At 53.6% G+C, this 13,515-nt stretch overlaps 1 protein-coding gene across 3 annotated transcripts in view; it reads right to left on the reverse strand.

Moving 5' to 3' along the window:
* SHARPIN (SHANK associated RH domain interactor) overlaps nt 1-13,515 on the reverse strand; it is a 56,272-nt gene that overhangs the window by 25,547 nt on the left and 17,210 nt on the right. For 2 of the 3 annotated variants that reach the window (XR_012157050.2, XM_073329818.2), the window contains exons 4-8: nt 12,871-13,012; nt 12,291-12,381; nt 10,207-10,486; nt 7,999-8,135; nt 7,232-7,405 (exon numbers count right to left, since the gene is read on the reverse strand). Coding sequence is in view for 2 of the 3 variants with exons in the window: in XM_073329818.2 (XP_073185919.2) it covers nt 7,232-7,405; nt 7,999-8,135; nt 10,207-10,486; nt 12,291-12,381; nt 12,871-13,012 (824 nt within the window). In the remaining variant the exon portion in view is untranslated. Of the gene's footprint in view, nt 1-6,703; nt 6,755-7,231; nt 7,406-7,998; nt 8,136-10,206; nt 10,487-12,290; nt 12,382-12,870; nt 13,013-13,515 lie in introns of all 3 variants that reach the window. The other variant, XM_073329819.2, reaches the window with a different exon arrangement.

The raw sequence follows: 13,515 nt of genomic DNA on the forward strand, positions 1-13,515 counted from the left end.
TTCACTTCCAGCGTAACATTTGTTTGGGTTACAATATACAGTTCCTGGCACATGGGGGTGAAAAGGTGTGTTTCCTGTCAGAGAGAACTTTCAAGAGTGTCTTGACGTTTTGGCAGGCCTTCCTACTGGCATTTGCCACAAAGCCGTTCTGTATATCACTGCACTGTTGTTCAAGCCAATCTTCTTTTGCCACTTTAATCAGTGCATTTATTTCTGGCATCATAAGGGAATATTGATCTTTTGCTGTTTAATCCATCTTCCATTGTGCTCTTAGCTTCTTTCGTTGATCACACAACTCAATCTTCTCCGTGATCCAAGGTTTCTTCTTTAGGATCTGTTTCCCCAGGAATTCATCCACCATCTCTGTAGTGCAGCAGACGATGTACTCTATTTGATTTACGCTACTTGCGCAGAAGCTCAACTGTTTGCAGCTTTTGTTCAATTGTCTTCTTGAATTCCACTTGTTCATTGGACTTTCAGTTTGTCGACATTATAACAGAGCCTGAAGATACCTGCAGGTCATTCTTTCTTTGCTGTTTGATCTTAAGTTGGCTATTACTACGTTATGATCAGATCCTGTCTGCCTTCTAGAAGAATCAACTCCCCATCACACCGCCTGTTCGAAATTACAATGGAGTCAGTGTGGTTCTGAGTCCCCAGATACAGCACTGTCCACACCCACTGCCTGGACAGTTTGTGCTTGAACAAGGCATTTGCTAATTGCACTGAGTCGCAGTCCTCTGCTGCCTGGCCATGCCCAGCTTCCCGACACAGCGGCACCATTCTAGGGAACTCTCAGGACCAATGCAGGCATTCCAGTCGCCTGGTCCAATTAACTGGTCCGGTGAGCAGCTGCTAACACTGTCTCAGACTCTTCATCATCACAGTCAGTGGCAGGGCAGAACACTAGACAAGTCACATGATGAGGACAGGCTGCCAAGCTGAGGTCATTAACCTGCTGCTGATCAACTTATAGGGGCTGATCTACTTCCTCACCGGCAGTGCACCCCCATGCGCTCACATTCTGTCATCGCCACCCCAAATCAGCACATTTCCTTCCACTCCCAGTCCATCACAGCCCCTTACCAGGAGAGCTCATGTTGTAGTAGCAGGGGGCAGCCTGCTCTCAGGGCAAAAACATGCTACGGGCCAGTGGAGAACACTTGCTTGACCTCTTGCTAGCCTCCTAAAAGGGCTATTAGGGCCAGGATGGGGTTGGGGATAGGTGTCCAACTCCTATAAAATGTCCCAAATGGCCAGCGAAACCTCCGACCAACAGCCAAAGTCATCATCACTTGCCTTTGTGAAGCAGAGGGGTTTCTATTAAAAGCAGGGGTGTGAAAGGTCGGTGGCTGGCACCTTGAAAAGAAACCAGACCACTTCAGCTGGGTGGAGCTCTTCAGCCTGTGGGGGCAGCCCCCCCAAGCAGGAGAAACTCCAATTGCAAATCAGGAATGCCACATTGCTCCAGGCAGATGACTGTCCTTCAATGACAACCTCCGTGGATGTTAGACATGGATGCCACCAGCATTACTGTCCATAATCATTCACGACATCATCATTGGCGAATGCACCGAGGGGAACTGTGGTTTTGCCTGGGTAATTCCAGCAGTGCATTTGAGAAGGTGTCTGAACTACAAGTGAATTAAACTGGCCTCGCAAGTGTTCTCCACAGGCCCATGGTTAGTTACCCTCACTGTTAACGCCTTATTTCCAGTCTGAATTGGTCTAGATTCAAACTCCAGCCATTGGATCATGTTCGACCTTTCCCTGCTAGATCAAGGAGCCCATCACCAAATATTTGTTCCTGCAGGGATGGAAGCTCCGTGCGAATGGGGAGCCAGACAGATAAGAATGGGGAACAAGAGAGCTACTGAGCCTTGGTGGGGGTGGGGTGGGCAGCCTGCTCTAGGCTGGGAGGAAGGGTCCTGGGAGTTCCTACCCGCTCCAAGGCCTGTTCTGGCCTCTCCGGGTCCCACTTCCCATCCCAATACCAGATACTGCAGAGATAAAAGAACCTCTCCCCCCCTACTCAAGATTCCCTTTTATACACCCAAGTTAAGTATCCATCAGTGAGTTCTGGGTTTTGGTGTTTTATTCCCAGCACACATGCTGCTCAGCCTTTGCGCTGGCTGTACGACTGGCTCAAGGGCGAGGGCTGGTGGGTGAGATTCTGTGGCCTGCGTTGTGCAGGAGGTCAGACTAGATGATCATAATGGTCCCTTTTGACCTTAGTATCTATGAATCTATGATTTATTAACAAGCTTCCAAAAAGGATTGGGCATTTCTAGGGTTAACACAAACATCCAGAGTTAGAGTAGCAAATGCTAAGAGAGGAGCTTTAGGAGAGAGATGAAACTTGCTGCTTTTGGGGCTGAAGCCAATCTCTAACCAACAGAGACCAGGAGATGGGGCCGGGGGCAGATTATCTCACGTCTCCTCTTGCCAGTTCTTGCACCTTCCTCTGCAGAAGCTAGTGGGCCACCTGGAATCTAACATTCCTGCGTGTACCCCGAAACGTGACAGCACCGCAGTCAGCCATTTCGTACGTGCAGCACTGCCAGCTGAAAACCAACCGTCACATCGCTAGGAACAATCTTAGGCCTTTGTGAGACAAGGTCAGACAGCCGCATACTTGCAGTTTGTTAATCAGAATGGGAGGATGGGCGAGAAAGTTATGGAAGACAGTGAGTGAAGAGCCCATGGTTTTAGGTGCCCCTGACGTATTGTTGTTATGGCTGGAAATATTAGAAATGTTTGGAGATAATGAGTAGTTTGTTGAAATTAGAAGAATTGGTGACCCAGTAGAGGTTGTTATATACCGACCCACTAGGAGTCACTATAGGTTCTGTGGTTTGTTAAAGATAGCTATAAAAGATTAGGGACCGGGCAAGGAGCTGACATCTAAACTCCCTGTCAGCTGGACAGGAAGAGGGCCCCTGGAAGCCCAGCTGGTGATCACTTGACACCATCTCAGACTGTGGGTAACTATATCTGGGATGTCTTAAACCTATTGCATATGCGTGTGTGCGCTTAATATCTAATAAACAGTAGTTTTAGATAAGAGCACATTTGCTTTTATCAATTGTTTATCAGACAGAAGCGCTGGGTTCCCATTGATTTATTCCTGACACCGCCTGGAGAGAAACAGTCATGTTACCACTGCTTTGGGTTCTGAGAAACCCCAGGTAACACTGTGCGAGACTGGACCCCAGGCTAGATGGACCTCAGCTCTGATCCTATCTGGCTGTTCTGTGTTGCTAGGATTGGCTCCTTTTGAGTTAGCGTAATCCAGTAAAAAACTATTAAACTCATCCAAATCAGCCCCTCAAGGCACAAGAGCACCTAGCCAGGGCCAGCACCCCTTTGGAAACACCCCTTTAGTCCAGTGCTGCACATCTCTGTGCAGACCAGGCCAAAGTCCCTGCCGGCTGCCCAATAACACACTGGGACAGATGTGCTCTTTAGAGAAACCTTTAATAGACCAAGGAACTCAGGTGTGAACTCTTCCAGTACCTGCAGCTGAGCAATCACTGTCCACCACACTCCATACAAGGAACTGGCCACAGACTGCACCACAAGAGGTTACAGGAGAGGAGGGCAGCCACAGAGACTACGGGTTCCCATCCTGCTCCTCCATCATACTCCCAGCTGCCATGGCACTGAAGCATGGCCTGCTGGGAGCTGTAGTCTCTGCAGGCCAGACCTCCCCACGAAGGATTTGATGCCAAGGAGCCTCAGCCGGATCCCACATGGCGCCCCTGAGCGCACTGGTGTCAGAGCCAGGCTCTCCAGGCAGGGGAGCAGCATGTGTCTCACAGATGCTTTGGCCACGTCCATCCTACAGCCGGTGACTGGCTTTGGGCTGAGATTTCAAACACAACGTGCAACACAGAAGAAGTGAATCTGGCCCACCCGCCCTCACAGTATCAGTGCATGCAAGTAACGAGAGGGGCTTGCATCATCTCTTCCCCGAGTAAAGTGCTATTGGGATGGGGGCTCTTTGTTTCACAGAAGACACACAGACAAGGTGTGGCTGGACATCAGCACTGGGCCCACCACAAGAGGCTTCTGACTTTGGCCTGGGATTCCCATCCCATCTACACTGACAGCTTTGCATTGCTGCTTCCGTACCTCCAGCAGAGTGGCCACACCCTTCACCTTCCTCCGTAGTAAAACCATGACATCTGACAAACGCTGGGAGACCTCCAGGCCCGGCTTATCTCTGGTCTATTCAGCAGGTGGCTCCCTTACGCTCCCCACGCTGCAAGCCAGGCCAGTGTCTGACTGCAAGTCCTGTCACTCTTGGAGAGAAGTTCTGTCCAGTCCCTGTTCACATGACACTCTGCCACTCATATCCCCTAACCAGAGTCAAACCACATGCAGAGTCGCCAAGTCTCCTCTAAGCCGCAGCTCTAGCTCAGGGCTCTTTCGGGGGGAACTCCTCCTGCTCTAGCATTTGTCAAACCCTCCTTCCTTAAGCAGGAAGTCACTTAAGCACTCACCCCCCTCCCCAAGCTGAGTATGCATGCGACCCTGCACCAAAGTCCAGCCCCAAGGGCCTTACTAGATTGAGCACAGGAGGCTCTGCCTTTCCACTGCATGTGGGACTCCAGAACTCCGAAGGCAGGTGCAGGAGTTCCCGAGCTGGGGGGCTGGCTCCGTCCTGCATTTTTCCCGGAGGGGGTCCTGGAGCTGCACGCCAAATGGCTACGCAGGAAGTGTTTGTGCAGGTGTCCCACGCATGGTTGGCAGGGCAGGTGTAGCCCACAGCAGCTCCCCACTTTAATACAGCACTGCATCGCAGCCTCCACCTGCAGCGGTGGGACCCTGGACTGGCCAAGGGCTGCACCTTCAGCTGGCTTTATTCTGTGTCGGTTCAGCACAACTCTTGGCTGGGCAGTTTGGCTCCCGTGGTTTAGTGCAAGGCACTGCAATTCCCAGGGGCACAAGAGGCTTGAAGCTGGCCTGGCAGGGATCAGGCCCCATGCCCTGGGGAAATGGGCCCTTTTCTAGCTCCTGGCCAACAACCTCTGCAGTTTTTCTGGACTGGCTGGACGGAGGGCGACCCCAGCAGCACCCATCCCCCTTGCTGCCTGTAAGCCTAACGGAACAAGCAAGCACCCTGAAGCCTGGGATGAGAGTGGTTCTCTGGGAGGCGCACACAGACGCTCCCCTTCCTTCCCCCGCTCTCCCAACTTGCCTGGCAGCACTGACAACTGCAGTGTATAAAACAGGACGGGAGGCAGGGGCTTCCTGGGGAGAGATACCGGGGGGACCCACCCTCCCCTCCCGTCTCCCCATGCTGACAGAGGTCACAGCAACAGCACAGCAGTGACCGATGGCAGCAGCTGCCCAAGCGCGCTCCCCCACAGCGGCCAGCGCCGCTCGGCAGGGGCGTCAGATCTGCTTACGCTGCTCTCCCCTAAAAGAACCAGGCAGAGACCACAGAGCCCTCGCCCCACAGCCTCATGGCGACAGGGGAAGCGGCCTGGTCCCCCAGCCTTCCTAAGGAAGCCCTGTGGGGCAGCTGCCCAAAGCGCGTGGCCTGTACGCGCAGGAGAGAGGCAGCCCATTGGCGCAGGAGCTGTGCTTTGCCCACAGGCAGGGCCTGGGCCTCTGCAGAGACGGTGTTGCGGGTGAAAGCAGCCATTCCAGCCAGACAGGGAGGTCTGTGCAGCCCTCCTCGGCAGGGACGAGCAGGGCTGCCAGGACCAGCCACGGAGGGTGGGGAAGAGCTCTGCCTGCACCACCAAGGGCCCTCACCCCCCAAGCCATGGGAGGCAGCACAGCCGCTCCAAGCTGCAGCCTTCCCATGGCCTGGCCCTGGGCCAGCACATACTCCACTCGCTCCATCTCTCAGCCCATCTAAGCTGTAGAACCCGCAATGCGGTGAAGCACCATCGCCACACTCGTGCAGGGAAGACACAGACCGATGTGAAACTGCTTGAGAAAGCTGCCTCACTCCCGCCGGGCCAGACCTAGCTCAGCCAGAACCTCAGCCCTCCAAGCCACCAGGAAAGAGGCCTCTCTGCGCAATGAGACCCATGCTCTCGCTTGGGATCCAGCCCTCTTGGGGCAGGCCCTAGGCCAGTTGAAGTGGCTCTGCCCATGGCTTGGCAGCCCCACGGCACAGTCACCGGTGTCACAGTATAACGCCGCGGCCTGCCCGCTGCTCTCCGTGTGGGAAAACGACTACCATACTGATTCTACAGTCTGACCAAGTATGGTGACCCGGCACAAACAGACGCCCCAGGCCAGCGCAAGAGTGGCTGGGGTGGGGCAGCCCAGGGTGGCCAGGCATGAGACGTGGCTAGCAGAATTCCGAGGAGAGGTGGATGAAGTCATCCAGGGAGCCTGGGCTCCGGGTGTAGTGTGTGGCCGAGCCATCTTCTCTCCTTCCCTTTTCCTAGTGAGATTCCAGCACGAGAGAAAAAAGAAAGCAGAGAAGAGTTTTGTCAGTCGCTGAGCCTGACTCGCTGGAGCCCTGCGGCACTCCGGGCCTTGGCTGGGGTAGCAGGTGGAGACGCAGTTCCCAACAGGGGCAGGGCCCCTGGCTGAAGCCACAGCACAGCCGAGCCTTGCTTACACTGGGGCTTCTGCTGGTGCTGTCACCCCTATGGGAAATACAGCTCCACCCAACTAGCCCAGCCAAGACCTCGAGAGCCCAGCCAGCCCGACCGCAGCTCTTTCCACTCCTCACCATGCCGCACGTGACAAAGACGTGCCCGCCCCCGGGCGCTGGCGCATGGAGCTGAAAGAGAAGGGAAGGAGCTGCCAGTCCGTGTCATGCCAAGCTCCGGCTGCAGTGCCCACACCCACAGCTGGAAAGCCCTCAGCCCCTTTGAACGGGGCCCTAACCAAGGCCCTGCTGTAGAGGCCTGGGCGAGGGAAACACCGCCGGGGTCCCACTGTGGCATGGCCAGTGGCTGCCCTCACCTGGAACAGCCTGGCTGGAGGGGCCAAGGGCCACAGGCTCCCTGCGTGCTGGACCCTGCCAGCTCCCTGCCTGCCTTCGCTATTAGAGAGGAGGGCAGCTCTCCCTGACTCCACTTGGCGGGGCCCCTGGCGAGTAGATGCCCTTGCCAGGGCATCCATGCACCCAGGAACCACCACCAAGTGGCTGCTGGTAGCCGACTACTATAGATTCATCCTCCCCTGGTGCTGTCCCCGCACAGAGCGGCGAGGGCAGCAGGGCTGCCCCCCGGGGCAGAGCTGCCTCCAGAGTTACCTGCTGGTACTGCAAGATCCCCTTTTCCTCCTGCTGCATCCTCCAGAGCTCCGTCTCATCCGGTTGATAGCTGCCCGGCACCACGTATTCCACCGGCCGGTCCGTGCTGCACATCTCGCAGCCCGGCCGCGTGGGCTTGTTGATGTAGGTACATTTTGCACACGCCCAGCCTGTCTGCAGAGAACAAGACAAACCCTTCACCCACACAGCACTGAGCGAGCAGAAGAGGCAGAACCACACTCCCAGCACCCGTGGGAGCACACGGGTTAATGGTCTGCCCTGCAGGTTCCCGGGGAGGTGGACTCCGAAGTTGAAGGATGTGCAATAGACAAAGAAGCAGAGAAAATCCACCTCTGAAAGAAGGGGGTCAGTCCCCTGCCCAGAGTTGTGTGTGCACTTTCTCCCAGGGGACCAGGCCTCTGACCACGATGCCCCAAGGCAGCGCCAGACAGCGTCAGTGTCTGCAAAAGGCGGGCCTGGGAGCAGGCGGGTCTGTTACTCCACTGCACGAGGACTGTCCTCACTCACTGCTCTTCACACCTGCCCTGTTCAGGCCTGAGTCCATGGGCTCCTGAAGGGGAGGGTGGCGCAGCCAGACAGGGTACGAACCTTCACAAGTGAGAGCAGAGGAGGGACAGAGGGGGTGGGGTGGGCGGGTCAGATGGGTGCATACCACAGAGGTGAGGGCAGGTTGGGGGTAGGGATCAGACGGGTGCATACCTGCATTGGGAGAGGACAGGAGGGGGGAGGGTCAGACGGGTACATACCTGCACAGGGGACGGTGGAGCAGCGGCGGCTGGGGGGACTTTGGGCTGGCTGGGTAAGGGGTTGGTGAGCTGCAGCATGCCCAGCTGGCGGCTGATTTCTCCGATATTCATCTTCCCGCTGTTGTCAGCGACCCACGCTAGAGGGGCAGACACCAGCAAACAGACACGTTACGAACACCCCCACAGGATGATGTGAGACCAGGTCTGAAATGCACCAGGCTGAGGCAGTGCAGTTCAGCGTAACACAGGCGGTCGCCAAGGCGTGGCTGGGCGGGAGTGCAGGGAGCTGTGCCACCACAGACCACGGCACGGGGTAGGGGTCCTCTCATTTGCACCATGGCTGCACAGTGAGATGCTGGGAACAGCACCGTTTGCAATGCCCTGAGCTTCAACTGTCCCCCACCCCCACTGGGGGGCAGAGCACTCAGCCCAAGCAGGAGCAGCTCACTCTAGAGGGGAGCTGACAACTCCCCTTCCTCCCATTTCAGTGTTAGCAGCACAAATGGGGGGGTCCAGGGCCAGCCTCTCCCCAGCCCCCATCACTCACCTGGCAGTTAACTGTCAAAGAGACAGCTGTTAGTGAGAGGGGGAAGAGAGAGCTGGGGTAGGGCTTTGAAACTATCTGTACCGCTCCGTGGTAGGCTCTGCCTCAGACTTTTACACTTGACTTGCCAGAGTTTCAGCTCTTTTCTATTTACCTCACTTGGATTTGACTTCCCATTTTTAAAGGGTGCCTTTTTGCCTCTAACTGCCTCTTTCACTCTCTTGTTTAGCCATGGTGGCATTTTTTTGATCTACTTACCTTTTTTTTATTTGGGGTATAAATTAAGTTTGAGTTTCTATGATGGTGTTTTAAATAGTCTTCATGCAGTTTGCAGGCATTTCACTTTTCCTTTTAATTTATATTTAACTAGCTTTCTCATTTTTGTGTAGTTCCCCTTTTTGAAATTAAATGCTACAGGGTTGGGTTTGTTTGGGGTTTTCTTGGCATTTTCCCCCTACAAGGATTTTAAATTTAATTACATTATGGTCGCTATTACCAAGCAGTCCAGCTATATTCACCTCTTGGACCAGATCCTGTGTGCCACTTAGGACTAAATCAAGAATTGCCTCTCCCCTTGTGGGTTCCAGGACTAGCTGCTCCAAACAGCAGACATTTAATGTGTCTACAAATTTTATCTCTGCATCCCTTCTTGAACTGACATGTTCCCAGACAACATGGGGACAGTAGAAATCCCCCATTATTATTGCATTTTCTGCCTTTGTAGCTTCTCTAATTTCCCTGAACATTTCACAATCACTGTCACCATCCTGCTCAGGTTGTCAATAGTATATTCTGACTGGTATACGGTTATTGGTCAAGCATGGACTTTTTATCCATAGAGATTCAATGGTGTAGTTTGATTCATTTAAGATTTGTACTTTATTTGACTCTCTGCTTTCACATATAGTGCCACTCCCCCACCAGCATGACCGACTCTCTCATTCCTGTATATTTTGTACACTGGTATTACCATGTCCCATTGATTACTCTCATTCCACCAAGTTTCCACAATACCTATTATATATCGACATCACCATTTAATGCCAGGCACTCTAGTTCACCCATCTTAGTATTTACACTTCCAGCATTTGTATACAAGCACTTGTACATTCTGTCAATATTGTTAGATTTAAATGGGACTCTTACATTTGACTGTTCCTCACTAGCTCCTACCTGTGCTTTACAAACTTCCATCCTCTCCACCTTACAAGGATATAGGGAATCTCCATTAATAGATCCTCCCGTGAGGGCTGTCTCTGTCTGAAGCATACACTCCTCCGGACCTATCGGCTTTCCCCCAGCCCTTCAACCTTTCGAATTGTACACACCAGCAATCTGGTTGTGTTGTGAATTAGGTGGAGCCCATCCTTCCTGCGTGGGCTCCTTTCCCAGAAGGTTCCCCAGTTCCTAATAATCCTAAATCCTCCTCCCTACACCACCGTCTCATCCACACATTGAGACCCTGCAGTTGTTCCTGTCTCTCTGGCCCCACACCTGGGACTAGAAGCATTTCAGCAGTAACAAACCCCTGGCCCAATCCTCAGCTAGTCAGGGTGGCTGGCTCCCCTGTCTTGAGGGAAGCTGAGCCTGTTCACTCCAGTAGAGGATCTGGCCCCAACCACACCTAGGGTTCCCGTTTGTGAGCAGTAAGAAGCACATCAGACCTTTCTTTGGAGCCACGTTTGGCAAGGTGCTGTATTTGCGTTTCTCGTCGGTGCCAGAGCTGTCTGGGAGCGAGGGGGCCGGGGGCAGCATGACCAGCACTTTGTCCTCTTCGCAGCGCTGCTCGGACAGGTTGGCCCTCTTGGCTGACAGCAGATAAAGGAAGGCTGTGTCTCCATCCTTCCGAATGCCATACGAGCCTATCGTCCGATCATCCACGCACAAGCACTGGCCGATAATCCACCGCTGCACGCTGGGGTGGAACCCGTAATCCTGGAAAACCTGCAGGGCGGGAGAAGCCGACAAACATTCCACCATGAGGGAATCATAAGAAAGGCCATACTGGGTCAGATCAAAGGTCCATCAAGCCCAGAATCCTGTCCTCTGACAGTAGCCAATGGCAGGTCCCCCAAAGGGGATGAACAGAACAGGTATTCATCAAGTGATCCATGCCCTGTCACCTGGCAAACAGAGGCTAGGGACACCATTCCTGCCCATCCTGGATAATAGCCATTGATGGACCTATCTTCCATGAATCTATCTAGCTCCCTTTTGAACCCCGTTATAGTATTGGCCTTCACAACACCCTCTGGCAAGGAGTTCCAGAGGTTGACAGTGCGTTGCGTGAAAAAAATACTTTCTTGTGTTTGTTTTAAACTTGCTACCTTGTTCGTGTATTATGGCCCCTTGATCTTGTATTATGAGAAGGAGTAAATAACACTTCCTTATTTACTTTCTCTATACCACTCATGATTTCATAGACCTCTATCATACCCACCCTTCATCATCTCTTTTCCAAGCTGAAAAGTCACAGTCTTATTAATCTCTCCTCATACGGAAGCCATTCTATACCCCTAATCATTTTTGTTGCCCTTTTCTGAACCTTTTCCAATTCCAATATATCTTTTTTGAGATGGGGCAACCACATCGGCACACAGTAAAGGTGTGCACGTACCATGGATTTATACAAAGGCAATAGGATATTTTGTGTCTTATTATCTACCCCTTTCTTGATGATTCCCAACATTCTATTCGGTTTTTGACTGCTGCTGCACACGGAGTGAATGTTTCCAGAGAACTATCCACAATGACTTCAAGATCTCTTTCTTGAGTGGTAACACCTAATTTAGACCCCATCATTGTATATGTATAGTTAGGATTATATGTTTTCCAATGTGCATTACTTCGCATTTATCAACATTAAATTTCATCTGACATTTTGTTGCCCAGTCACCCAGTTTTGTGAGATCCTTTTGTAGCTCTTCACAGTCTGCCTGGAACTTAACTGTCTTGAGTAGTTTTGTATCATCTGCAAATTTTGTCACCTCACTGTTTACCCCTTTTTCCAGATCGTTTATGAATATGTTAAAATAGGACTGGGCCCAACACAGATCCCTGGGGGACACCACTATTTACCTCTCTCCATTCTGAAAACTGACCATTTATTCCTACCTTTTGTTTCCTATCCCATGACTGCTTATTTTGCTTAAGAGCCTTTGGTGAGGGACCTTGTCAAAGGCTTTCTGAAAATCTAAATACACTATATCCACTGGATCCCCCTTGTCCACATGCTTGTTGACCCCCTCAAAGAATTTTAGTAGATTGGGGAGGCACGATTTCCCTTTACAAAAACCATGTTGACTATTTTCCAACAAATTATGTTCATCTATGTGTCTGGCAATTTTGTTCTTTACTACAGTTTCAACCAATTTGCTCAGTACTGAAGTGAGGCTTACTGGCTTGTAGTTGCCAGCCCCCACACAGCACGCCTCCCAGAAGCTTTCAGCTCCACCCTGTGGCTTTGCGCCAAGCTGGGTTCAAATTAGTGTCCACCAGCGTTCCTCGTACCCCAGTGAAGAACCACCAGCCCTGCTAGAGGAGAGGAGCAGACTGGATCCCCAGCTCTCTCTCCAGACATGGAGCCGGAAGCCGTTCAGCGCGGCTAACAATTTACGGCTGGAGCATTTCTGAGCAGCTCTGCTAAAAGGCAGGCGATGGACTCTGTGGGCCAGTGGGACTTGGCATCCCATGGCCCAGCTCCTCCCGGCAGTCACAGGAGGGGAAGTGCCTTAGCACTGCATCATACCTGCTGCCTCAGTGTCCCGATGGACATGTGCGCATGGACTCTGATGGTGATGTTGGCGGAGCACGTCGCATCTTCCACTCCAACCTTCATCCTGAGAGGAGAGACCAGGCCCGTCAGCAGGGTCTGTGTTAGTGCTCCACTGGCTCTAGAGGCTCCCTGAAGGCCAGGGACGACCAGGTTGTAGGGGGCAGAGAAAGCCCAGCGCTGCCTTGGCCAACACGTTACTCCCAGGCAGTACCTGTTCGTGGCGGCGCTGCTCCCACACACGGTGCCTGCACCAGGGCTTTCCAGGAAAGACGCAAGTGGCAAGGCGGAGGGGCCAAGGCGTGCTGAAGGTGAGCTCCCCGCATGCCCCAGCAGGGGGCAAGCTAGCTCAAAGTAAAACCCTTTGCTCTGCAGAGCATTAGGAGAGGAGAGAGGCTTACTGGCCGTTTCCAGTCTGGTGGCATCTGAAGGCCCCAGTCCGGCCAGGGCCCCAGGGCACCTTTGGAAGGGCTGGATGCTCAGGGCGGGAGTAAGGAGCAATGGCAGAGCGAGGGAGATCGGGCATTGGCACCCTGCAGGGTGCGAAGGCGCTCACCTGATCTCGTTGGTGGGGTAGCTGGATTCCTTCGGGAGGATGCGCAAGGAGGCCTGCTGCCGAGCCAGCGCCACGGCGCACTGCGAAGCTGCCTGTTCGTCCCCCAGCGCAATGGCTCTAGCCAGGCGGAGCGCTAACTCCTCTAGGAAAGGCAGGAGACACAGAGCAAGGGGGAGCCTGTGTCAGTGTGTCGCCACAGGGCACCACCCTGCCTTGAGGTGGGCACTGGAGTGCGGCTTCTGGCCTTGCGTGCAGGCGAGCGGCTAGTCCAGGAGCAGCGCTCAGGCTCCACGGAGAGACTGGGGACGCGCTCCTCCCACGGGGTCAGCCCGGCTCTAGCCACCCAGGGATGGGTGTGCAGCCCCCAGAAGGAGCAGCAGCCCACGGCTGCACTGCAACAACCCCTCTGGGTGCCTCAGCCGGCGTGGCCCTGGCCCTTGCTAGAGGGGCACACGCAGGGTGGTAGGAGAGAAAAGGGGACTTTGTGGGAGCAAAGAATGGCGCTGGCTGAAACAACCCATAGTTTAGTCATTTCTGTCAAGCTGAACTCGGCTGACCTGAGCGTCCAAACCGAGCCCCCCGCCACGGGCTGAGCGCCCAGGCTCTGATCTCTGGCCATTGTGTCCCAGGACAACAGAGCTGGCA

Source organism: Lepidochelys kempii, chromosome 2 (assembly GCF_965140285.1).
Source record: "Lepidochelys kempii isolate rLepKem1 chromosome 2, rLepKem1.hap1, whole genome shotgun sequence".
Classification (NCBI taxonomy): domain Eukaryota; kingdom Metazoa; phylum Chordata; order Testudines; family Cheloniidae; genus Lepidochelys; species Lepidochelys kempii.